General features: G+C 52.7%; 10 protein-coding genes across 10 annotated transcripts; 6 read left to right on the forward strand and 4 right to left on the reverse strand.

Annotated features, from left to right (window-relative positions):
* Window positions 1-286: 286 nt before the first annotated feature.
* On the reverse strand, window positions 287-1,580 carry LNPK (Endoplasmic reticulum junction formation protein lunapark; the record flags this gene model as incomplete). The annotated part of the gene is made up of 3 exons (XM_036644498.1): window positions 287-1,175; window positions 1,236-1,471; window positions 1,557-1,580. The coding sequence occupies 3 exons, from the start codon at window positions 1,578-1,580 to the stop codon at window positions 287-289; spliced, it is 1,149 nt and encodes a 382-aa protein (XP_036491212.1).
* Window positions 1,581-3,349: 1,769 nt separating this feature from the next.
* Window positions 3,350-3,844, forward strand: CGCS363_v012650 (uncharacterized protein; the record flags this gene model as incomplete). Its single annotated transcript, XM_036644499.1, has 1 exon — window positions 3,350-3,844. The coding sequence occupies one exon, from the start codon at window positions 3,350-3,352 to the stop codon at window positions 3,842-3,844; it is 495 nt and encodes a 164-aa protein (XP_036490865.1).
* A 578-nt stretch (window positions 3,845-4,422) lies between these two features.
* Window positions 4,423-5,755, forward strand: CGCS363_v012651 (uncharacterized protein; the record flags this gene model as incomplete). Its single annotated transcript, XM_036644500.1, has 2 exons — window positions 4,423-4,541; window positions 4,597-5,755. The coding sequence occupies 2 exons, from the start codon at window positions 4,423-4,425 to the stop codon at window positions 5,753-5,755; spliced, it is 1,278 nt and encodes a 425-aa protein (XP_036490675.1).
* Window positions 5,756-6,530: 775 nt separating this feature from the next.
* On the forward strand, window positions 6,531-7,127 carry CGCS363_v012652 (uncharacterized protein; the record flags this gene model as incomplete). The annotated part of the gene is made up of 1 exon (XM_036644501.1): window positions 6,531-7,127. The coding sequence occupies one exon, from the start codon at window positions 6,531-6,533 to the stop codon at window positions 7,125-7,127; it is 597 nt and encodes a 198-aa protein (XP_036490676.1).
* Window positions 7,128-8,009: 882 nt separating this feature from the next.
* ivoB-2 (N-acetyl-6-hydroxytryptophan oxidase ivoB) lies at window positions 8,010-9,335 on the forward strand (the record flags this gene model as incomplete). Its single annotated transcript, XM_036644502.1, has 5 exons — window positions 8,010-8,209; window positions 8,273-8,322; window positions 8,356-8,429; window positions 8,568-8,771; window positions 8,832-9,335. 5 exons carry the CDS (start codon window positions 8,010-8,012, stop codon window positions 9,333-9,335), a joined length of 1,032 nt encoding a protein of 343 aa, XP_036490677.1.
* Window positions 9,336-10,354: 1,019 nt separating this feature from the next.
* On the forward strand, window positions 10,355-11,316 carry glcA-0 (Glucan endo-1,3-beta-glucosidase A1; the record flags this gene model as incomplete). The annotated part of the gene is made up of 2 exons (XM_036644503.1): window positions 10,355-10,809; window positions 10,860-11,316. 2 exons carry the CDS (start codon window positions 10,355-10,357, stop codon window positions 11,314-11,316), a joined length of 912 nt encoding a protein of 303 aa, XP_036490678.1.
* A 4,081-nt stretch (window positions 11,317-15,397) lies between these two features.
* Window positions 15,398-16,717, reverse strand: CGCS363_v012655 (uncharacterized protein; the record flags this gene model as incomplete). The annotated part of the gene is made up of 2 exons (XM_036644504.1): window positions 15,398-15,831; window positions 15,883-16,717. The coding sequence occupies 2 exons, from the start codon at window positions 16,715-16,717 to the stop codon at window positions 15,398-15,400; spliced, it is 1,269 nt and encodes a 422-aa protein (XP_036490679.1).
* A 1,247-nt stretch (window positions 16,718-17,964) lies between these two features.
* Window positions 17,965-18,894, forward strand: CGCS363_v012656 (uncharacterized protein; the record flags this gene model as incomplete). The annotated part of the gene is made up of 2 exons (XM_036644505.1): window positions 17,965-18,349; window positions 18,401-18,894. The coding sequence occupies 2 exons, from the start codon at window positions 17,965-17,967 to the stop codon at window positions 18,892-18,894; spliced, it is 879 nt and encodes a 292-aa protein (XP_036490680.1).
* A 221-nt stretch (window positions 18,895-19,115) lies between these two features.
* Window positions 19,116-19,616, reverse strand: CGCS363_v012657 (uncharacterized protein; the record flags this gene model as incomplete). The annotated part of the gene is made up of 1 exon (XM_036644506.1): window positions 19,116-19,616. One exon carries the CDS (start codon window positions 19,614-19,616, stop codon window positions 19,116-19,118), a length of 501 nt encoding a protein of 166 aa, XP_036490866.1.
* An 877-nt stretch (window positions 19,617-20,493) lies between these two features.
* CGCS363_v012658 (uncharacterized protein) lies at window positions 20,494-21,261 on the reverse strand (the record flags this gene model as incomplete). The annotated part of the gene is made up of 1 exon (XM_036644507.1): window positions 20,494-21,261. The coding sequence occupies one exon, from the start codon at window positions 21,259-21,261 to the stop codon at window positions 20,494-20,496; it is 768 nt and encodes a 255-aa protein (XP_036490673.1).
* Between the last annotated feature and the right edge of the window lie 3,927 nt (window positions 21,262-25,188).

Below are 25,188 nucleotides of genomic sequence, written 5' to 3' on the forward strand. Positions count from 1 at the left end.
CAAAGTTTGAGGCAGGGTCAGCACGGACGGTGGGGACCTCTCACAAGAGGCCGCGTTAGCGTTCAGCCTCGGCACTAGCCACATTTCGTGCAGCAACTCTCCAGCTGCCAGCAGATGCGTCTGCACAGCGACCAAAATAGAAATCAAGATGCGACCACAGCAGCAACCCGGAGACCAGTTGGCGAACCGGCTGTTGAAGTATGTGTCTTCGTGATTCTGCAATTATGTATGAAATGTTGCTGTAGCTAGCTGACGGCGCATTCGCCATAAAATATCCCGCATCCACTTACTTTCCACCCTTGCCCTTGCGCTTCTTGGACCCCGATGCTCCCTGTCTACCCGTGGTCTTTGCGCCAGCTCCATGAACATCGTCATCAGCGTCTTCCTCCTTAATCTCCACGCTCGACACTTCGTCATCAGATGATTTGAACTCTTCGCCGACCGACACGTCACTTGCCGGGGCCCGCGAGCCGAGAACCTCCCTCATAATCCGCTTGCCCTCGTCCATCTCGCCGTTCTTCGCACCGCAGCCCATGCATCTCCAGGTTCCCAGCTCGGAGAGTGACTTCGTGCCGGGAGGCGCCTGGCCGTTGACCAAGCGGCAATGCGCGCAGATGAGTACGATTCTGTTCTTGGACGCCGTTTCGTCCTCTCCGAGGAGAAGATCCATGATGCGATCGTACCAGTGGGACGAATTGACGCCATCAACCTGGACGAATTGTTGCGACTGAGGCGGCGGGGGCGGAACGTGGCCGCCGCTGTAGGCATTGGGGGCGAATTCTTCGCTGGGCTCGAGTCCATTGGGTTGCGGAGATGGGGAGAGGCGTTGCTGCTGGAAACCCTGAGGCATACCCGGAGGAGGCGAGCCAGCGCTGGGACGCTGGATGTTGGCAGTCGGCGGAGGCGGCATGTTGGTACGACCTCCTTCATGCTGCCTAGGAGCTTGCTGACGCTGCTTCTTCTCCTCGGCGTCTCCGCCCTGCTTCTGCTTTTGCTTCTTGTTCTCGCCGCCGCCATATTTCTCGAGGAGTTCGAGGGTGGTGTCGTACTTTGTGGCGTCTTTGAGCTTCTGGATCGTCTTGGCTCGATCGGCTTGCTGTTCCTTGAGGCGGTTGGACAGGGTGTCGATTCGGTAGTTGAAGAAGGCCGTGACGGTGGTTCGGGTGAGGTAGATTCTGTTCATTCGTAGTCAGCTTTCCGCGATGCGCAAACGGAGTCCGCGGGGGGGCACATACACGACCGGACCTCCACAAACGCCAACCCACTCCCACATGCCCATGCCGTTCCATCCCACCACGAGGAAGATGACGATCGAGTAGACGAGGTATGCGAAGGCGAGGTATAGAGACCACAGGACTCTGATGCGGCGAGAGGTGTTGCGCGCGCCGTCAAGTCGGCCCTGGGTGTCGGTGATCTTCGCCGAGAGGGCGGAAAGGGTCTTTTCGAAGGAGGCGGGGGAGGAGTCTTCGCCCTGGAGTCGAGGTCAGTCAGTCTGTCGCAAAAGCCGTTGGTCGCGATGCGGGCCAGCGTATGCTTTGGGGGAGCCGTGGACGTACCCTCCAAGGCCAAAAGGACACCATGGTGAAGAAGAAGAGATGCGACCACGTGCCGATGTCAAAGAGGCATTTCCCCAGCTGTCAAGCCAGCAACAACCAGAAATTGAAACGAAAAGAAACAAATAAGAAGGAGGGAAATGTCAAGGAGATTGATGCGATGCAATGCGCGGGTGTAGAGATCAGACGAGCAGAGCCGTGGGAGGAGGCCCGTGGCAGCAGCAGCGATGTTGTAAAAGGAGCGGGAGGCTGAAGGGAAGCCGGGGGTTGGTAGAGATGGTGGTGCTGGCGGCGGTGGTGGTGGTGACGGCAGGCGCAGGTCACGGCCTGAACGGGACAGGTGGAGGGAGCTTCGTAGCCTTCGCTTGTGGTTCTGGAACGAAAAATGCCTGGCGAACAAGGCGCACCTGCCAGCTGTTATGACGCACCTGCCGACCTAGGCGCAGCAGCTGAACCTGCTCTGTTCGGTGGGAGAAGGTGGGTCAAAGCTTCTGAAAGGCGCTAACCAAGAGCTGCGTTAGCGCATCGGTGAGCTGTTGGCTCGATCTGCCAGCTGCGGGGTGCCACTTTGGCGACCTCACCGACTTCACCTTGAAAACGGAGCTTAGCTCACCGAGCAGATGACATTGAAAAGGCAGATGTCATGAACTGAGCAACTTGGGCAGCGACAATAGATGGTGGTTTCATTCTGAACATGGCAATTGTCTAGAATATACGCTCACATGACATCTTAAACGCCTCTTGGCTATTCACCCCATCCAGCACCCATTCCTTGGTCTCTAAATTGGATTCCACCAGGGGCTGGACCTCGTAAGATTCCTTAACGGGCTTGAAAATGTGTGGTGATTCCTGCTCCATCTTAGCTCCAAGTCCGCATTTTATCAGCAAACCTCTTATCTTCAAGCTCAATCTTGGCATAGACAGCCTTGAGCGCGTCAGCCTTTTCTTTCAGCTGCTTCACGCCGGGACGAGGTTTGTTGTAGTCACCCTGGATTTTCCAGATTTTTTCAAAGACCGCCCAACTCTTCTGTGTCTGCGTGGCTGTATTTCCTATGTATTCAGAAAGACGGCAATAGAAGTAATGGTAATACTAACAGAAATAGCAGTGACAACGATAGTAAGGCGGAGTATGTGACCACAGGAAGATCAGTCGCTTCAGCAGAGGAACATTGGGTATCTTGTGTAATCAATGGTTTGGAGTCAATTTCTTCCAGCGGTTTGGGGGACTTTGGGGCGTTTTCAGAGGTCATTGTGAGTGGTGGGTTCTGGTGCTTGATTGAAAAGGATCCGGTGATTTTAAAGCAGAAACTTATGAATTGCTGGGGGAACACGATAACGAGCAGCGCACTTGGGTTTTTCCTGTTCCATGATATGGCATTGGAGCAATCCATCAGCTTACTTGGCGGCTGTCAAAGACATTGTTCAGCAACAAAGGCTTTGGGTCAACTTTTGAATTGTTCGCTGAAGCCTCATCTTTTTTGATTTCAGGTCTTTGTTGCTAAATTGTCAATATTTCTTTCCAGAGCCCCAAGATTAGATGCATGGAACTTGCTATATCTTATTCAGGTGGTGATGAACTTTACCCGTGTTGTTTGGATAATGGCTTGTTCCCTATGACAATATGCTCTCCGAGTACAGCGGCATTGAAGAGCTTGGAGGTTTCCCAGTTAGACAACTCCAAGCTTCCAAGAAGTCTTGATATATACCAACTCAAACTCTCTCTAAATGCTCATATGAATTCTTCATAAAATCATTCACGACATTAGACAAATAACCTGACGAATTGCACTACAACAATGGATAGAAATGCCCACCTCGAGTTCCTCAGAGAACTCATCATCTCCGCAGCCATCCTCACTTTCGGACATTACACCAATATCATCCCCTTAACGTCCTTCCTCGGCGTCTCAAGCCCAAATTACATCCTTCCACCACTATCGGTTCTGATCGGCCACCTCCTCTGGCACATCTTCGCCCCGGACGCTCGTCCGGAGGATCCAACCGAGTATCTCATTCTTGCACGGGCGTACTTCTTCAACTTCGCGATACTAATGTGGGCCCTCTTTCTTTTCCCATTCCTCTTAGTCGCTCTAGTTTCTGCCATAGGTCTTGTGTTGCCGTTCGTCGTTTTATGGGCAGTTTACCGATGTTTCAGGCCTGAACCTGCGCCAGAGGTTGACGAGTTTGGATGGAGGCACGATGTGAACACAACTAGACTGAGGGAGCCCTACGCTTTGGACGAGTTCCCTGAAGATAACGTGTTTTTGAGGCATGGATTTTCCAATCATTAACGGACATTATTTCTTGATAGATTTGATCAATTGCATGCCAACTTCCTTTAAAGTCGCGTTTTGATTTCAGTGTGACTGTGCCTGCCGCATCTCAAGACAAGTATCACCGCTCCCGGCCCCGGCTTCAACGGCGGGCTTCTCGTCTCAAGTGAATTGAAAGTCGACTTCAGGTGCCTCAAGATCCAGGACGCGTCAGGTTCGCGTAATGTAGCCACCAGGTGCCTACCCACGACTAAATTCACCATCACCAAAGCCACCTCCTGCCCGACATCTCAGGCACAAACCTCACCTTGGACGACCTTCACTTCACCACGCAACGGCTTCAGACCGCCCTCCTTCCTCTTTCCTCCTATTTAATCCAGCTCCCCGATCCCATCTTAGACTTTCCCCTTTTCTCTCTACAACGAAAACAACCTCACAGACTCAAGTCTTCAGTCTTGTTCTATCACCACCAATCGACTTTCCTTCGGGCTGGACCCGTCTCATTCGCATCCCTCCTCTTCTCGTCGGGACCATCCCCAAAACAAACTTCATTCTCAGTGTCTCCATTTCGCTTGACTTCAATTCCATTCGTCACGATGGTGTCCTTGCGCGACATCCTCCCGTTCAGCACAAAGGTCTGCGTGATGAAGCGCGTCCGCTCAGACGGCAGCGTCGAGCTGTACTGCGAGCGGCCTACCAAGGCAAACGCCAGCCGGTATGTCCATGACCCAAAAGCTCGCTTCGTTGTCCATCACCACTGACCAAATCAGGGACGAGTGCATCGAATGCCTCCCAGTTGAGGACTGCCAAGAGATTTACGGCCTGGACCCGACTCCTGTCTTTGCTACCTCCAAGCGCGAGTACTACACCATGGATGGACAACTCTACTCGCGCCCCGCTCAGCAGCCTGCACGTTCCTCGCAGTCGTCCAACAGCTCCAGCAGTTCTCGGGATCGCAATCACGAATCGAGACGATCTCACCATTCCCGGTCCACAGCACCCGTCTTGCGACCAGGAAACCCCGTCACCAATAACTCGACGCGCATTTCGAACGCAGGAAACAACCGACACACAGAGCGCCACTCAAGCCGCTTGTCCAACAATGGCTTCATTCTAAACGGCAATGGTAACACAATCAACTTCCACAACAACCGCACCCACCTCAACTATTCGGGCAATGCCACTTCCTCTTACCATGAGAATCGCCGGTACAACACCCACTCCGCGAGCCAGAATCGTCGTCCCAGCCCAGACGTCGAACTGCGCACAAGAGGCTACTCTCCTCCCCGTGAGCGCTCCGATTTCTCCGCCGCCGAGCAAGCTGCCTGGGAGGAACGCCAGTGGCGAAAGCTTCAAGAGGAGGAGTACGGGCGGGACAGATCGCCTTCGCCTTGCTATGACTACGAAGACAATCGCGACGACCGTGTGAACCGGCAAGAGCGTTCCCGCTCCAGACGTCGCGAGGACAGCCGCGGAAGATTGTCAACCGTGTACCACGACTGCGAGGACGACCGCGACGAGCACGACGATCGCTCCCGCTCCAGACGTCGCGAGCACAGTTGCGGAAGAACTCATTCCACTTACTACGACTACGATGACAACCATGGCGAGCCTCAAGAGCGTCCTCGCACCAGCCTTCGCGAGCGCAGTCGTCGCGAATACAGCCGCGCAAGATCTCCTTCCCCTTACTCCGATTACGAAGACAACCGCAACGATCGCGACGAGCGCGAAGAACGCCTCCACTCCCGCCGCCGTCAACGCAGCGATTCGATCGAAGTCCTCGACTCCCGGTTCATCTACGCTGGCAGTGGCGAGTTCCAGGGTGGTGGTTGGATCTACGCCACCCAGAGGGAATACAGCGCTGACGGCGGCTTCACCTACGTGGGCGAGGGTCGCTACGACAGCGACGGCAGGGAGTACAGCCGCTGAAGAGCTGAGATGCGAGAGAGGATTCGGGTGTGCTTTTGGTTTCGACATGGTAATGAGCGCGCGGCGTGACAGCAAGGCGTTGGTGAGAAAAGCATGGTAATCAGACGCATGGAGCGTGAATTGGTATGACATGGCATGGTATTGGTTTGGAGTTTTCGGTTCCTTTTTGTACTAGGGTTCTGGAAGGGCCTTGTTCTGGCATGTCGTCGAGTCCGAACGATCTGAGCTGGTCTCGATCAAAAAATGCAGATACGATGACGAATACCATAGCTAGATATTGATACGGTAGCAATGAATCCAGCAACGGGCCTCAATTTGGCCTGGTGATCAATTAGTTGTTCTTATAAGTTTGGATGGCATCGTCCTGGGACAGGAAAGCCCGCTATGCTCAACTGAGGCGACAATCTTTGATCAGTGAATGGCGATAAAGGCGAGCTCATAAGTTTGGGGGCAGATAAGCAGCATGCAGGCAAGTGGGCGTAGCTAACCCCAGCTCATCTTAGGTAATGGCACGACGTTGCAATCATACATCATCACATCCGCATTTGTTCATTGCAGCTGCGGGGGAATGAGTCCTTGAAAGGTAAACACCTCAGTCTCGAAGTTGACCTATTGCTGGAGTTGCTTCGTCTCGCTCCAGTGCTCGACGCCACCGAGAGCTCCTCGCTATCTCATACACTGACAAGTTTGCCCTTCGCTTCGACGGTTATTTCCACTCTCTTCAGTTCATCCCTCTGCTGGTACACTGCCCATCTTCTTACAACCCTCCACAAACATGGCTGAAACGGCTCCGTCCTCCCACGAGGTCCCCAAGCTACCGAGTGGTCTCAAGAGCCCCGTTCACCCTGAAAAAGGATGGAATCGTCTGGGGAAAGGAACCTGGTTCCACGGGCGACCAGAGACAGACGTCTACAAACTGCTAATCGACGCTTACCGGCTTCGGATGGACGACAGGTGGGACGTCGCCAAGGTCAAGGAGCCCGGCTCTCTCTACGCCCCCGGGGCCACCGATGGCAAGGAAGGATTCCGCATCTTCCTGGACAAAGCAGAAAAGACAAAGTCCGACGAAGGCAAACCCATGTTGCCGACATGGTGGAACGCGGAGAAGCGCAAAGAGTGCGAGGCTCTTGGGGCCGACACGACGCAGTGGACCAGTTTGGCGAAGAAGGTCAAGAAATGGGACATTCACATCCACTACGACGACATGGCTTTGGCTATGCAATTGCGGTGCGTGGGTGAGAAGGTCTATAACCTTTTGGCAGACGGAAGACGGATTGCCAAGATTCCGGACGATTTGTTTGAGGGGGGTTTGGACAATGAGTTTGATGAGTTTGATTCTGACAGTGACGAGTGGTACACTGATTCCGATTGAGACGAAGGGCGCTCCGATAACGGGATGATGGTCGAGAACCTCTATTGTTTTTCTTCCCTGTTTGTGATAGAAATGATACTTTTGTTTCTCAAAACATAGAGCCAGCGGCAGCGCGTTGCTTTTACAGGCTCGGAACGTCCCCGATGCCAAGAATGACGGAACTCCTACGGCCCACAAAGCCAAGCATCGCCGGAGCCACAAGCAGGATATGAATGCATGCTTCGTTATAAATCGATTGGGTCAACAGGAATCGATCATAAACAACGTATACTGCAGACGTTGGTGTGTACATGTACGTTCAAGTCTCGCATTTCGCCAGCCAAGAAACCTGGTCATGGTTTCGATGGAAGGCAGATGAAAATGCTCTTCCCGCCTCGATTTACAACAAAGTAACCTCTTCAAAGTGATATGAGACCACGTAAATCAAATCAGATGGGTGTCCTTACACTCTCCAATAATTTAAAAGGGTGGTAGCAGGAATTCTTGTGTAATACGAACTAATGAGTACCTACGACATTGCCGTCATCGGTTGGCTCCAGCATCCCATAACATACCGGCTGGGTGCAAATCGCTTCCGAACCCGTTTCTCAGCTTCCGCTTACAACCATTGCCGATGGATGTTGCGTCTTGGCCCGACAGAGGTCCCGCTTGAAGGGCTCAAGATCGGTTGTTTGTCCCGGAACGGCAAGCTTCGACCGCCGAACGTCGGAATAGTCCAGCGGGTTGCTCCGTGCCAGCCAGATGGATGTTGTAAGTCGCGCTATAAAACCAAAAGAAAAGACAGTTGAAGTAACGATTACTTAGAACCATGTTAGCAGTCTTTTGTTTGTATATGAATAATCCTCCTGGCTTCCTGAGGCCTTCGTCAAGCTCTTCATCAACATGCATGTAACGAAAGTCAATGCGGCGGCCTTCGTGCTCTTGGGAGCATCGACTTTGACACAGGCTGCAGGCAACCAGACAGACTTCGTCCAACCAATGCAGGGCGAAGCTCTTGGTGCCCTTAAAAAAGCAGAACCTAATGCAGTACTGAATAGGAATAGTACTTGTACACTGGAGACCGCAGGAGTGCGGAGAAACTGGTAAGTCGTGCTACCCGAAAGATTGAACCGTGACGGCTTTCCTGACGTCAAATTCTATAACAGGGATGATTTGGATGCAGACCAAAGGAAAGAGTACATCCGTGCCGTCAAGTGTCTGCTCTCTTCGCCGTCTTAAACAGACCCAGCGCTCAACACCGGTGCCCGTGTGCGCTATGATGACTTCGCTGCGCAGCATATCAACCAAACCATGAGCGTTCACGTAACTGGAAACTTTTTCACTTGGCATAGACATTATATCTGGTCCTACGAGCAAGCTCTCCGTAACGAGTGCGGTTACTCTGGCTACCTTCCGGCAAGTCATCTCCCGTAATAGGTACCCTAGACTAACAACGTGCAGTATTGGAACTGGTTCTCACACCAAGACGACTTGAGAAAGTCTCCAGTGTTTGATGGTTCAGAGACCAGCATGGGCTCCGACGGACTCTTCGTGCCGCATAACGGGTCCATCGGTTCCGCCGGTCTGCACATCCCTTCCGGTCTGGGAGGCGGCTGCATCGCCACTGGACCTTTCGCCAAGTACGTTGCTGATAACACGCCTCATGTATCTTTGGTTAAAGATTAACACCTCTCAGTTTGTCTGCCAACCTTGGCCCCGGTCCAGCCTCAACAAGATGGCATTGTCGGCGTCGGCACCGCCGACAAGCTCCGCTACAATCCCCACTGCGTGAAACGAGACCTCAGCAGTTGGCTCGCGACGCGCATCTACACCGAAGACGCCTTCCTCAACGCCACTGTCCACGACACGGCAAGTAACATCGCCAGCTTCCAATCCGAGATTGACAGCCAGAGCGCGGGACTCCCGGGCATACACGCTGGCGGCCACCAGACCATCTCCGGTTCCAACTCGGACCTCTACTCGGGTGTTGTCGATCCTGCTTTCTACCTGCATCATACTATGGTTGACCGTATGTACTGGCTCTGGCAAGCGCTGCACTACTCTCAGGCCAAGACAATCTCCGGCACCATTACGTTCGGGAACAGCCCGCCCAGTCGGAACGCTACGCTGGAGGATATTATTGAGCTGCCCTTTCTGGAGGTAGAGCCTGCGACTCTTGGGGGTCTGTTGGATACTTTAGACGGGCCCTACTGTTACATCTACGAATAGAATTTCAGGCTGTGTGGTAGATCTTTGTTGCGATCGCGGGATGGACCAAAAAGATGAAAGGAGCATACGGACGACCACAGTGATGATTGAAAAGACGAAAATGAAGAAAACAGTAAACCGGATGACTAAACAGAAAAAAATACTCAATAGCATACCGAGTCTCGGCCCGCTTAGTTATACGCATCCCTCCTAACGGTGAAGCTCTTAAGCTGAGTAACCCATGCATGCCGATCTGTGTCGTTGGTATCGGTAACATCCGTAGAATTAGTCTTAAAGAGATCGTTCCAGTGTTATGGGTTTGGCCTATCTATGCATTGGCAAGGGCTGACCGAACCTTTGGTAACGTCCCAGGCTTGGTGCATGCAGTTGACGATGGCAACGGCGGTCAATTTGTGCACCACCGGCGTTAACCCGATTGGCGACATGACCATAAGAAGGTGGTGTGTGGTGGATAAATCTGCAGGCTTATCAGCAACAAGATCTCTTTTCCCCTGAATAAAATCAATCTAAAATCGCTTGATCCATGGCCGCGGGAATTGCTCGTAACTTTATTTCGCACTTGGGGGCTCTGGCATCATATTATAGCCGGTGGGATAGTGAACTATTGCCGCAAGAAGTGTCAGTTACGAATAGTAATCAGGCCTGACAGCGGGCACACCGGAAATGAGTCGTCTGGGCCATTGTAACATAACAAACTTTGTAAGCCTGCTCAGATCCTAACGAATTACTACATCCTTGCAAAATAGGCAACTCGCGAAATTGCAGCGGCCTCTGGGTCAATTCCGAGAGCCGTGGCTGTAAACGATTAACCTTGGTCCCTAATTTCAGACCGTGAACTACACTACAAATGCGAGCGAATATCACCATGTCCAACGTCGCCGACTTTTCGATCAGTCAAGTTTCTTGATTTCCACACTCCTTTGGCTCAACGCCATTCAGTCATTCATTTGAAGACAAACTCGTTCAGTCACTCGTTAGACACTTGTTTATTGTTTTATTTTCGCAGAATATAACCAGTCATGTTCATCTTGAACGCTCTCGCAGCTTTGCTGTATGTCTTGCCCGCCGCCCAGGCCCACGTTCCCAAGATTCGGGGCTATGCCTTGACTTGGGCCGACGACTTCAATGGTCGGCGCAACACCCTGCCAGACCCGGACAATTGGATTATCGACACCGGAACTTCTTACAACGGAGGGCCTGCTCAGTGGGGTACCGGAGAAATTCAGACGTACACCAACGATATCAAGAACGTGCGCATGAATGGCAAAGGCAACCTCCAAATCACCGCTATCCGGAATGCCACTGGAACCTGGACGTCTTCACGAATTGAGACTCAGCGTACCGATTTCATGGCTCAGCCGGGCGGAAAGATGATCATCCAGGGAAGCCTCAAGATCCCAGACCTCAACGGCCATGGAGTCGGTTACTGGCCGGCTTTCTGGACTCTGGGCGCTGAATATCGTGGCAACTACTGGTATGCGTTTCTTCTGTGTCGGAAATGAGCTTTACTCACTCGATCCCTAGGAACTGGCCCTCAATTGGAGAATTCGACATTATGGAGAATGTTAATCTCGTCGACCGTCACTGGGGTGTTTACCACTGCGGGACAAACCCTGGCGGACCATGCGATGAGTCCAACGGCATTGGCAACAGCAGCACTTGTCCGGACAGTGCCTGTCCCGGCAACTTCCATACGTATTCTATTGAGGTCGACAGACAGAACACTCCTGAGACCCTGACATGGTTTGTCGATGGGGTTCAGTTTCACCAAGTGAACGAGACAGCCATCCCGGATGCCGTGTGGGAAAAGACCGTTCACAACCCCCACTTCATTCTCATGAACATGGCTATCGGTGGAGGCTTTCCCAACGGTGTTTACGGCTCCGAGACCCCAACCAACGCTACAGTTTCAGGTGGAACATATGAGGCTGAATATGTAGCTGTGTACAACTCATTCAACCATACTCGTCAAGACTCTTAGTTATGCTGAGTTAATTTGGGCGGAGATCATAGAGAGAACAAAGATGCCATTCGAGGATCAACAATATGATCGCCCCAGCGGATCTGTTGCTATATATTGTCCTTCTATACAAAGTATGAAAACTATAACGTAGCAAGAAATTCGAGAACAGGCTTCGAAGCCCGCCAGTCTGAAAGTATCTTTCCATTGTCATCCCACGACAGAAAGCTTTTGTAAACATGGTACGATAGCTGTTGAAAATAAGCCTGCTAGTATTCACCAAAATGCTGGTTTTAGTACGCAAACAAAAGCAGGCACGGCAACCCAGATCAGTGTGGAAATCGCGTGACACGACTTCACAGGCATCTCGGTTCCTTATCCGATCTAAGGGGGGCCACCAGGGATAGGGGTAGTGTCCAGCCAGCGGTCTCCAATCCAGCGAACGTACTGGCGACCGTAGACGCAGTAGTAGTAGCCACCTCGGTTATCCCTATTAGGAGACCACATGACGTAGTTTCCTCCATTGTCTTGTGCTCCGGCACAGGTGATCTGCCTGTTACGAACCGTGTAGGCCGTTTGAGCTTGTTTCTTCCACACCGCGAAGTAATCGTTCGGGTTTCCGTCGCACTGGTAATTGTTGCCGGTGTCTATCGATGCCTCGACCGCAAATCCGGCGTTGAGCCAAGACCAAGCCGTCGCCGAGGCAGACCAACCAATACTGAAAGACCGAGTGACGGATCGTGCAGTGGAGCAAGTATTCTGAGCGCCGCATTGCATCGGCTCCTGTGATATGCCGTGTTAGCTCCGATGTGGGACTGATTGAAAGTTGGACGAGGAGAAAAGCGGAAGGGGAAGGAACCATACACTAAGCTGAATGTTCAGAGGGTTTTGATGAGGGTTACCGTCACCAATACGGTAGGTCGTCTTGCTGTAAACGCCGCAAACTTGGCGTTCCGCGAGAGTTGAGTTGTCCGGAGGTGCTAGAGGCTGCTCTTGCGGGAGAAAGGTTGGTCTTCTGTAAAATCCCTCAAGGGTCGCCTCAAGGTCCAGCGCGTCGGCAGAGACTGTAGATCTCTTCGACATGCACCCTGGGAAGCTGCCCCGATCTATCGCAGGCAAGTCGGAGGAAACCAGAGCAGTCACCTCGCAGTTGACTACAGTCTCTATGTCGTTGTACATACGGCCGCAGACGACACCCCCCGAGAGTTCAGGATTGTCTATGATCAAAAACTCCCTCTCGTTCACAGTGATGTTCCCAGATCCTCTCTGGTCAACGTCAAATGCGATCGAGGCGGCGCCCAAGGTCAGGCTGGTCGAGCAGGAGTGACCAATGACTTCGGTACGATCATTGTTGTAAGCTACGATCGAGGGATGTGTCTGGTCGGGCTTGAGAAAGTGCAGCGTGACTTGTATATCTCGTGATGCAAGACCGCTGTCAAGAGGAGCAGAAAAAGCCCCGGCGAATGCCCAGGCGGCTAGAAGAGCGTAATAGCTCATGGTGGTTTAAGAAAGAGGTGTAGTAGAAGCTGCGGAAGTTGAGAGGTACTCGTCTCTGAAGCTCAGATATAAGAAGCCGGTTGCGTCTGCCTTACTTATAGAGAGCAGCGTGTCGTATGTCCCAGTCATGTCCCCGTTGAAAGGCCCCTCTTCAAATGGCTATGTGAGTAATCTTCTGCCTGTCTTCGAATCTGGGAGATACAAGGCACAGCAACACTCACCTGAACAGCCTGGCGACTGCATGATGGAGTTCCCCTGTCTAGGACTGTGCCGTACTGTTACGCTCGTATAGCAGAAGTCCTCTGCATCTCAGAGGACCCGCAAGGTTAACCATGTTCACAACAACACGAACAATCAGCGGTTGCAAGCTATCTAATTGAAGTATCAATTGTGTTTAAATTGACTTGTAGAACATTGCAATAACAATGCCGATGGCCACTGGAAAGTCATTTTAAATCATGATTAAGGTTGACATAATAAATCTGAGTAATATGTGACTCGATCTCTCACTTCGAACGAAAGATTCCCCAGTTCGTACCAGCATCTCAACATCTACAGAAGAAAGAAATGTGAAATGGACATGTTAGCTGCATTGCACATTTATGGATGAGGTCCCACTAAGCTTCGAGCCGCATCGAAGCCCCGGTAAAGTGGCCCTCAAATCAGGCAGCGTCGCGGTGTCTTTAGCGGAGGGCTGCGGGCATCTCTCGGCCTCATAAGACCATGATCCACATTGCCCCATGAGAGCCAGGAAACGCTCGTCTGACCATGCCGAAATCAGTGCCAAGACCAATACCAAGGCCTCACGCCAAAGCCAACACGGACACCAACATTGATACCAGCACCAACACCAACACAAGGTTTAACCACTTATATCGACTCTGATTGATATGTGACACAGCCAAAGTCGAGTATCTCGGGGAGATAGCCACCGCGGAGGATCAAGGTAGCTTCCTGGGAATGTTTCCTTCCAAGTTAGCCTTTTATCGTCCTTTTATCGTATACAACATTAAACCTGCAACGGCTTAGCTTCAGCAACATCGCGTAGTCACTTTTGGCAAGCACGCCTGGTTTAGAGCCGTACGGCCCGTACCATAGCCCCTGACAAAATGCTATCCAAAGTAGGCAAGCGGCTACTCGGCGGAGAGTCTTCCCCGTCCCAGATGCCTGCGGCCCACCTGCCTGCCCCATAGGCGGACACCCTGGACGACATGCCAAGCGTAGTAAATTTTCACTACCAACACCAACGCCAAGAGAAGACCCTTGAAAAGAGTAGCCGATAACCGGTCTACAGCGACAAGGAGATTTTCGAGGCGGAATACGCGCCATTAGGCATTAAGGCTAGCTGCGCCCTAAACATATGAAGCCGATGGCCAAGCACTCGTCTGTCCACTAAACCATTTTGTCCCTGGAATCATTCGCACTTCCTCTCTTCCTCCGCAAGAGCATACGTCTCGTTCTCAAGTCTACTCCAGAACCGCTACCTGCGTCTTCTCGCGTTCAGATCCGACAAGCAGCCTCAACATGAACTCCACTGCGAATTGCCCAGATGCTTCCACCCTACCAGACTTCGCCAACATACACGGCATTCCAAGCAACATCAGTACCGGCTTCGTACCTATAGGTCGGAATGGGTCATACGAGGCGATGTCGGCGTGCTGTTCACCTAGTACTGTCAGCATAGCAAGCGACTGTTATTACTGGTGCGAGATGTCGACAGAAACTCTCGACAGCTTTGGGTCGTGTTTGAATCGCAATGGAATTGAAAGGGGAATCATTGGAACGCACGAGAGCGGTGCCGCTAGCTTGAAGACATGCAGTCTTGGAGGGATGGCGGTGTGGGCACTTCTTGTCACCAGCGCGCTGTGTCTGTGATGAGAGGTGCGCAGCCAGGTGGTCGTTGGGTTGCGACAAGGTCACAGTTGAAGCATCGCAAATTGAAGTATTGCAACCGGTTGATTAAATAATGAACGTGCTGAGCGGCTTGATGCTATGATAGGTCTGCTCCGAATGGAACAGCTCAACTTCCAACGTAAAACTTAAACCGAGTAGTATCCTAGTTTTATTCAACCGAGTGCAAAATATTTCCGTAAAAAGCCATGAGGCTGGGGACGTCGTGGGTGTCAAGTCACCAAACCATGCCATGGCCTTTGTGCACGTTTTTTGAAGGACACAAATTGCGCAAAGTTTTGAGGCTGTGATATTTCTGTACTGGACATCAATGTCGGTTTCTCAAATTCATCCATGCGGAAACAACGTCCTGTAGCTTGAATTATATGCTGTAGGATAGCCTGGTTTTTATACTAGGCGTGGCCCTTGACGGGTTTAGCTACTTACCTTTTCCGCTCATGAATCTCATTTAACCGACGCTTCCAGCGTTACATTCAATGTCGTAAAGGATCTCATGATTCGAGTACGACGGTATTTCAGGAGGCGTCAATAGCCCGCGCAGAACAATCTCCATGCTCATATTTCATTCCAATCTACACGGATTCTGATGTTCTGTGACGGATGCAAAACATCATGTCTCGGTAAATTTCCGACAGCCAGCGCCGTTTACATTGGCTGACGTTGACCTTTACTTATCTAGTCAGCAGTAATAGGTTCAACAGACTTCACCGTTGTACCTGAATATCTGCTTTCTATTTTCCGTCTCTCCCACGTCATAATCCGCAAAAGCATTCTTGCTCCAAGACCGACCCTCCGCCGTCTTCACCTCAATAAGACCTTTGCTACGGCAAACATCCAATTGACCTCGCAGCACGTCACCGAAGAACCCAGGTGTGTAATCAATGATGGTGATCCGACGCAGACATGGCATCCCTGCCATGGTCGCATCCAGTTCCTGCCATTGATCTATATCCCTGTACTGCGGGCTGGTCGTGAGATGTAGGAAGATGTGCTCCAGAGTAGCCGCGGCTGAAGAGATCGTGGCCAGAGCAGAAGCAATGCCTGTTTTGCCTAGGTTTCCTCGACCCGGGGTGCGGAGGTTGATGCTTAGGTTTCTAAGACAGGGCATCTTCGGAAGGACCAAGTTGCCTAATGGATGTCAGCGTCCTGGGAAACGTGTGTAGTGGGAGGGATTGTTACCAGGATCGTCGAAAGATGCAGCCAGAGATTGAAGTGTGGCAGCCGTGGCGCGAATTAATCGCTCCAGCTTTACTCTTGTTTCCTGTGGAGATTCGGCAACGAGAGTCTCAAGCATTGGGAGTTTGGCTCTCGATAGCGCCGGAACAATGTGTGACCAGACTTTTCGTACAACCCAATGTGTGCCGTCGAGGGGCGGCCCCTCGGCCGAGTAAAGACACAGGGCTCGAAGATTTCCCAGCCGTACAGCAATGGAAGCGATTTCGTTCTCAGTGTTTTCGACCTTGTGCTCCTTCCATCGGCGCAGGATTTCCGCCCCATCGGTAATAACTGGCCCCTCCACTGATACCAGACCGACCCCCAGAAAACTGATATCAGGCTGGTCTAAAACAATTCTCATCGCCCGACTCAAATCACTTGCCATCAGCCACTTCACAATGAGCGATCTACGGGGTCGCGCCTGTCTGAGGAACTCTTGCTGCTGGCCCTCGGAAAGGTTACAGAGGCCAAAATTGTCGAGAACCAAATCAGAACGTGCGTGAAAGTGGTTCATGATGGTAATGACATTCTCTCTGAAGGCTTGTATTGCCTCATCGTTGATTGGTTCATCAACACAAATAGCCTCGACTATTTGCGGGATCGTTGTGCCGGGGCCTAGAAGGACGGCGAGCTTCTCGGCAGTCTGGGCCGTTAAATGGATCCTCCGCCGGCGCCACTGAACTTCTCGGACTGGAGACCACCAAGAGCGGCATACATGGCCGGCGGCAGAGAGGGAGGAGGTAGGAAGATAAGAGAAGCAGTGCTCGAGAAGCTCTGGAGGGAAGGCTGGGATGGACATTGTAAAACTTGTTCGGGGAAAAAATGCCGTGGAGAGTTGTATGGATTCCCGTCCAAATTCTTCTTTGTCGGAATTGATTTGTTTTGGTTGAGCTACTGACCGCTCTAGTGCCGAGTGTTAATCAGCGCGGTTGGTGGGTGGCTTGTATGATTGAGTGGCTTGTCATGCACATCCGAACCTTGTTGCTCATATCTAGCCATTGGAAATCTACGTAGAAATAGCCCAGCATGTATATCGACTGTGGCTTTCACCATTCCTCGATCTTGGGTGCATGTGTGCGATAACGCGACACATTAGTTAAGGAAACTGCGAAGGAAAAAAAGTTAGAACGGAAGAAAGGTTCATAGAGTCTCACTCATGAAGATTTATGATACTGTTCTGCTAAAATACAATTTTGGGTAGACTACTCGAACATAATCATAGGTTGTCTTATTATTTCGAAGACGCGCCACTACTCAGCACCCTAAACAACTATCCTGTTTCGCTAGTACACCCATCCATGCATGAGAGAGAGAATGTCAAAATGTAATTGAGCACGACAACTTTAGCCTTAGATAGCTTCCTAGTAGGTGCATAAAACAACAAAGGCCATGGTCACCTCGCAAGTGTGCTAGCTAGCTCTCTCCAACGCCAGCTATAGTCCATCCCAAATCAACCTAGCCCGGCTTCACTAGTTCAACTTAAATAGTCCAGCTCGTCCTCAGGGGCAACCACACTTCACAAACTCTCCCTTCCTTCATTTCGTTTTCAATACTGGTGAACGAATCTTTTCCGATAATCTCAACGATGCTTATTCAAGCCTTTCCCCCAGAGCTGCTCTACTAATGCTTATCCCACTTGCCCACCTCCTCTCTGCCCGCCGCGAGCCTCGTCAGCCGCTCCTGGCTCCCTCCGTCTCGAGAATTTTATTGGGAACGCCAAAGAGTCTACTTATGTATTCCATTCGCAGAGATGCTAGTCTCCGTCCTGGATCCCGGTACGGCGATCCCTCGTAAAGTGAAGACCCTTTGCGTCGACGACGAACCAAAGCCTAAGCATCCAGACCCCGAGAGACAACTAACCTGGCACGCCAATCTGGTTATGGTCATGCGTCACTTTCTGCGAACCTCTAACTTGTTTATCCAGCACTTGGACCTTTGCTGCCATTCCGGGAGCCTTCGGAAGGAGTTGCTCAGGGCAGCGCGGCCGCAGACATCACTCAGCGTCATGTACCCAGGATTGCTCATATTCGCGACGCTTTGGACATTATGTTAGACCAGCCCAGTATCAGTACTCTGGCGCTCGGCTACGTGGAGTTGATGACCAAATACCGTGGTCATGAATGTATCACAACAATGGGACAGGATGCAAACGGCACGGCCGATCACAAAAGGGTCGCTATCGCGATCTCGCCTGCTTCTCCGGAACCAGTTGTGCGACTGGGAAACCTTCGGCATCTATGTCTTTCTGTTTGTACACCAAGACGTGATGGAGTATGGTCGGATATTGTCTCCGCGCTGGCACAAGCTCGACTCCCGAAGCTGGAGACCCTAGTCGCCGATAATGTTGATCAAGACAGGGGGCCCCTTTTGAAGTTGATCAAGAGCACGGCTTCGTCGCTGGTCTCTCTGGCTGTCATATTCCAGCATAGTGGTAAATAGTGTTCCTCGTCACTCAAGTCAATAGAATGCTGACATCTCCTAGGAGCCGCATTGATCCTTCCCGACATGCCATCCCTTACAACCCTAAGTCTCGGCCTTGAGTGGAGCCAGGACGACCCAAACAATCTGGTCCTGCCTCTTGTCACAATTTTCTCAGCCCCGACGACGCTCAAACGCATCTTCTTCCACGTCAACCAGGACGTGTTCGAGTCAGAAGAAGAGGAATTAGAGTCGGCGGATTGGGAAGCGCTGGATACCGCTATGGTGGCGATGCCGCGCCTGAGTCGAGTCGCCTTCGTTGTCACTCTGGGGTCCAGCGTCCGTCATGGAGAACGGTCCATGTTCTTCACCGCATTGGAATATGGCGAAGAACGGGCAAGAGAGGGCGCAAACGATGCAATGCGGTATCTTGAAGCGCACCTGCCCGCTTGCTTCGAGAATGGAATTGTTGAGGTGGAGATAACGAGTGTTAGTAGGAAATTTTGTGATGACGCCTTTTTGGGCAGTGATATAGGTCCCATATTCTGGGAGGAATGATGTTGGCCGAGGCTCAAAGATTCCGCTACTAATGGGCTGAAACCACGTTTATGCATGTTGCCGCCAGCCAAGTGACATAGGCTAGCTTGGTCAAGAGACCAGACGAGCTCGCAGGTCCTCCGTCGAAAGTCTGTTAGAAAAGTGATGTTATCATATCCATCGCACATGCGACCAAAACTTCAGCTAACCAAGTTTGGATATATCAACAAGCTGTATGTCTCTCAAGCCTCCCCGCCCTCAAACAGCTTCTGCACCACGCCAGCATTCTCCCACGCCCTGCTCATCAACCCCCAAACCCTCTTCGTCCCCAAACTATCCACAAACTCCACCACGCGACTGATCTCCCCCTCCTCGTCCACCGTCAAGAAGAACATGTACTCCCCCACGTAGTCCCATTCCGTCCCATCCTCACCCTCCTTCAGCCCCTTCACCTCGGCCTTAAACTCCGCCACGGCAGTCGCCCAGATCAGGACCTGCCGTTTGGGAACGTTGACGTGGATCTCTTTGGCCGTGACGGGGAAGCCGGTCATGATGAGCCGTAGCTTGGCTAGGTGCGCCGCCAGCTCCGCGTTCGTCATCGGCGGCGGCGGGCCCATGGAGGCGGGCGCGAAGGTGTGCGTGCAGGAGGGGGCGCGTAGGGAGATGTGCGCGGTTTCGTCGAGGGTGTCGAAGGCGCGGATGAAGGCGGTGCCTACTTCGTGGAGGGCTTGCTCTGCCGTCATGGTGCTTTTTGATGGGAGTTGGTGATGAATTGCCGGGCCTTTTCGGATATGATCTATTGCAATTGTGAACATTTCTTTTCTATGAAATGTAAAGTCCATGTCGGAGTGCCGAACTGGAGTTAAGCGTTGTAAATTCCGAACCAAGTTGTGTTGAGTCGCGCTCAACGTCATCCTAAGTCCGGGGTGTTGTCGTCGCTGATCGCCCCATCCACTGCCAGTGGATTCGAACACACTGCGCGGGGTAATTCCCGACGAAACGGTCCCGAATGATGAGATAAAACAAAGTAATATGTCTTACTAAGGGGACATGAATTCCATATGAGTTTTGCAGTTCGAAAGGATAAGGTACTGACAGAGAACAGCAGACGCGGCAGAGCCGTAGTTGTACTAATAGTAGGAACGATGATAATAGTAACAATAACTGCAGTGGAAATCATATTGAAGAGAGCAATTCGCGTAGTGGAAGAGCAAGAGTTATAACCGAACAAACAACCAACTCAGTAATTAGCCCTCCGCTCGGATCGCATGTCTCTCTCATGCTAAACCACCCAGGTAAGAATTAGTAAAGAGTCAAAAGTCTCACCGAATCTAATGGTATCCATCATGGTCTCTCGGCTTAGGTCAACGTCAGTGTCTACATGAAGGCTACCAGGCTTATTTTATATTAACTGTTGTTCATGGATAAGGCCCGTCGCGCCGCAATATTGACCGTGGAGTTGACTTTGTCTTTGTTCTTGTGATGACTTTTGCTCTGTTTGCAGTGCTCACTGCCTACTTCAATTACGACATCACCGCAAATGAATACGTCTTAGATCTACTTCATTGAATGGCCAAAAACTGGACCGCATCGATAGAACTCAGCCTCCTTTCCACAACCTCACTCCGAAGAATCACTCCCAACCAAAGTCCACCCCGCAACACCCACCCCCAGCTCCCCCTCCACAACCCCCACCACCTTCCTCAAAACACCCAACATCTCCTGGGTACAAAACACCCGCACAAGCCCCTCGACGCTCATCCTCCTCAACCTCTCCCTCACTGCGACCACTGCATCGAGCTCGCTGCCCTCAGGCTCACCCGCAGCAGCGACGATCGCCACGTCAACCCGCTCCGCGACCTCGTCCGCCAGACTATCCAGCACCGCGCCCCGCACATCCTCGACGAAGCGCGCGCGCTCGAAGTCAAAGTTGTCGTGGACGGCGGCCTGGATCTGGGACTGCAGGGTGTTGGCGGCTTGGAGGGACTGGAGGTACCGGCGGTCTGGGGAGGTGTACGCCCCGTTTCGCATTTTGACGTCGCCTTCGGTGTCGAGGGAGCGTTTGGAGGCTGTTGAGGAGGGGGTGCGCCTGGAGGCGTTTGAATGGGCGTCGCGGCGGGCGGAGGGCGAAGGGGTCTTGGGGGAGGAAGGGTTTGGGGTTTTGTAGTCTGGAGTTGAACGAGGGGGAGTTTGAGAGGTTCGTTGTGAGGGTGGTGTTCTCGGAGGGGAGGGCTGAGAGTCAGGTTCGGCGATGATTTCGAAGGAGGTGCGGCAGGGCAGGAGAGGGAGGTTCAGGAAGTTGAAAGGAGGGAGGGTTTGTGTGATGTTAGTGAAGGGGTCTTCAAGAAGGCGGGAGGTGGGTTTGGGGGTTGATTTCGTGGGAGGCATCGTGCTGGTTTGCTGATTAGCAGAATCTGTATTTGAACAGTGTAAAGTTCGTGATGGTTATGATAGCAATGTTCTTGGTCTGGCATCTTCGGGATGCTATATAGATCTTTTTCACGCCTTGGACGTTACGGTGTTGAGTTGAAAACAGTCACGCATCGTGAAACCCTCATCGTGAGATTCACTTCAAAATGTCAGTCACTCAGATCAAAGAGCAAACCAGAGGACCTTGGCAATACATTGGGTGATCTCATATCGGAGACAGGACGGCTTGACCCAAGCACCTGCGTGGATCACTCGATCCTTCCGAACTTCATCCGGAGGTTCTATGAGAAACAAGCCTGGCCAGCCGTTGGGCAGCGTGGCCACGTCATTCTCAATCCATAGGGTAGATCAGTGACATGCAAATTGCTGACTCGTCAGAAAATCGGCGTCGTTGTTTGGGCGCGTCCAGCCAGCGGCTGACTGGGAACCACAGTGCCACAATGCCAACCTCCAGTCCCCCACTCGCTTCGCAGAAGTTCCACCCAGGGGTTGACGAGGGACAAAAGAGAAAAAGCTGCATTTGATGACAGCTTCGGCTAAGCAAACAGCCGTTTGCCACGCGCATATCCGTGAAATTATGTGAGTCTCCTGACTCCCCTCGCCGACTTCCGAGGTATAAAAAAGGGATGAACTTGTCCCCCCACCCGACCGGCCGAACTGAACCGGCCGACAGCGTTTGGCAGGTGTGTGTTCGTAGGGCAGGTAAAGACCGGACGGCGGGAATAGGCTAGACTGGCGCGGACTGCTGCAGGGTCCTGTCAGTGCACAGATGCGGGCGGATGAGATCCTGCAGGCAGACGGGCGGAAGGGCCTCCGCGTGTTGATGGTGTGCTGGCTTGCGCCCGTGGTTGTTGGCGCTGGGCTGCACAGCTCATCTGCGAATGTACGTCTGCGACACATGGTGCAGTCGGTTGCTGCAATTTTGGGCAATCCGCTCGCATTCTGCCCCTCCTCTTCCGAACACGAGCAGCAGCGAGCAGCGGCGTTCATGCCCAGCTGCTGTGTCGGCGATCATTGAGGCAGGCTGGGGCCGGGAGCGCCGGGTTCTGGACTTGGGATTCGCCGTTTAGATGTAAACAGCGCAGTACCTCTGAGCTCGGCAGCTGAGCAGCGAGGAGGGGCATGTCGGGGTTTGAAAATTTGCGGTCTGGGAGTGCGACTGCATTGCGAATTCCAGTGTACTCTGTATTGCCCTCTCAATCCCTCGGAACTGATGCCATCTAGGGTATCCAGATCAACATAATCTCCTCCTTGAAGCGACAGGAAAGTCGCAGGCATATGTGGCAGCCAGACCGGGCCGGTCCAATCTCGAGGCGACAGTCCAGACACTGCGTCTCAGTCTGCGACAGGTTGAATGGTCGGTGATGAAAGTTGTCGCTGAGGTGAGTTGTGATTTTTGACCGTATTTCCCGAGGTCGTTTGTCGTCAGTGCCTAGACCATGCTGGGTCTTGTTAGTTAAGAGGGTTGCAGTTGGATTTGCAGATTTGCAGACGGCGCCCGCGTTGGAGTCTCGGCTGGAGGAAGATGAGGAGAAGCAGCAGCGGTCTTCGGACAGGGAACAGGGGACGGGGCACAGCAATCCGCCATGTCGATCAGCACTCTGCACGGCAGGTCTGAGGTCAAACAGAGCCAATCCGCAGCGCGGTTCGTCTGGTCAATCGCGATGACTGTGGTGTTGTTGTATGAGCAAAGATTGCCGCCGGACTGCTGGCGATGTCACTGCGCGGGTTGTCGACTCGGGTTCGCAGACGATGCATGTGACGCCTGCTGCCAAAAACAGCATCTCTTTCCGCTCGGGGAAAAACGTAAAAGAGACAACGAAAATGAGCACGGGGAGTCCCAAGAGAAAAAAAGAATGGGGATGTTGGAAAATGGATCGAAAATGGATCGAGAACACGGCCACTGCGAAAATTGTGAGGGCGCACGGGAACACTCGGGGATGGCAGCTGCTACCAGTCGCAAAGTCACTTCCTTCCCAAAACAGGCGGGAGGTACCTGATATGATGTCCTGCCCGCCAATTGGCCACGGGTGGGGCCGGGTGGCCCGTGCTGCTCGTTCGATTGGGGGAAGGAATGGGCTGTTGGTCGCGACGTTCGACGCTGCAGCGAAATCAGACCACTTTGGCCGCTTCTCGACCCAAACCCTCCTTCCCACAACCACAACCTTGCTCCCCAACGACCTGACCCTCATCTCGCTCATTGTCGCCGGCATCATTCAGTCGCCCTCCGGCCTGCATGTCCAATCTCTGAGGCTGAATTGGAAAACTCTGCTGTGGCCATGTCCCTTCATTGTCCGATGGATGTCCTCGCTAGGCACCGGACGCCCTGCCGCGGCCGGACAACGGAGTCACAAAGCAACTACGATCCGTCACCGGCATCGTCGATGCATCTCCGTTACGGATACCGCTTGTCTATCTGACGTCGCCGATGGATGCTACCATTGCTACTGCTGCTATTGATGCTACTACTACGGATATTGCTGTGGCTGTTACGTATACTGCACCTCAGCTCAGCTGTGGCTCGTCGCTCCTCGCCGCCGAGGCCGAGGCCTCTTCCACAGCCCAGCTCCTTCGGCTCCGTCTCCCGGCATCTTCGGGTCTCCACGACCAGACGCCAGCTTGCACATCCTCCAGCCCATCCTCTCCACCAGGGCAACTTGACGTTTAGCTTGAGAGCTGCAATCCGTACCAACCAGCCGCTCGGGTCTGCCAGCGCAGCACATCACCACGCACATCACCGCCCAGAACATGTCACTCATGCCGTGTTTGGTATGGCGTACCCCAGAGACCGACGTCCTGACTCTCATCCTCGAAGCACCCGTCTTCCAGAACTTGGTTGGGACCTGGCACACTCGTCGTCCGTGCCAGGGAAGTGGAATCCCAAGTGGGAAGTGCGTGGGAGACGTGGGCGGGCGTGGGAGGGAGGGGACCCTGGAGATCTCGATCCCGCGGCGCACGCTGCCTGCCGTGGGTCACCTGTCAAACCGTTTTGGACCGTTTGCACTCCCGAAAGTACATGCACCAGCACGCATGTCAACGACTCTCGACAGTCAACTGGAAACACGCTGCCGCCAAAACATCTTCATCAAGCAAGGCACGACGACATCGACACATGCACCTTGCACGCGATACCCACAGCCAGCCCACGCCATCACAGCGACCGCATGCACGTCAGGAACATGCCCAGCCCTCGGATTCCCATCACTGCCCGCCCATCAACACCAATTTCCCCTTCACCGGCCCCGTTCGCCAATTATGTAATGTTTGACACCTCACTTTTTTGACGCCGTCAGGAATTATATGCGCTCCATCTCGGCCGATGAGGACGGGATCTTGGTTCTGAGGGGTCTCGGGACATTGCCAACTGACGTCCTGGAGTGGTCCCTTTTCGGGGTCCCTGCGATCCAGATTCATCCCATTGCATGGCATCGCACGAGATTGAAGCATCCGAACCAAGGTCTTGACGCCGTGTCCAAGGTTTTGCAACAACTGAAGCGGCTCGCAATCTGAAGGCATCGAGAGAATGACTAGCGACAGAATTGCTGATGGTCAGATCTTATGCAAGATGATGACGGCCGGGGCAGAATATCGCAAAGAAACCGCTCGCTTCCGACGCCCCATGGCCTCATGTGCCCGTACTCGCAATTTAGCTTGAGGCTTATTGCCCGGTAGCTAGCCAACGCTCGAAGTTGGCAACGGCTTTCCTCTCCCCGCCAAGCTACCAATCCGCCCCTCTATCGTTCTATTCTCTTTCCATCTCGTCGTGGCCCGGTCCGGGATTTGCCCATCCACCCCGGACCCTGTCACCGTTCCGAGCTCGCCCTCTGATGTCTCTGTTCTTAGTCAGGGCGCGGGACTCGAGTCTGCTCGGTGGGCAAAGACATT

This window comes from Colletotrichum siamense (genome assembly GCF_013390195.1).
Source record: "Colletotrichum siamense strain Cg363 chromosome Unknown KSG_Cg363_contig08, whole genome shotgun sequence".
Lineage (NCBI taxonomy): Eukaryota > Fungi > Ascomycota > Sordariomycetes > Glomerellales > Glomerellaceae > Colletotrichum > Colletotrichum siamense.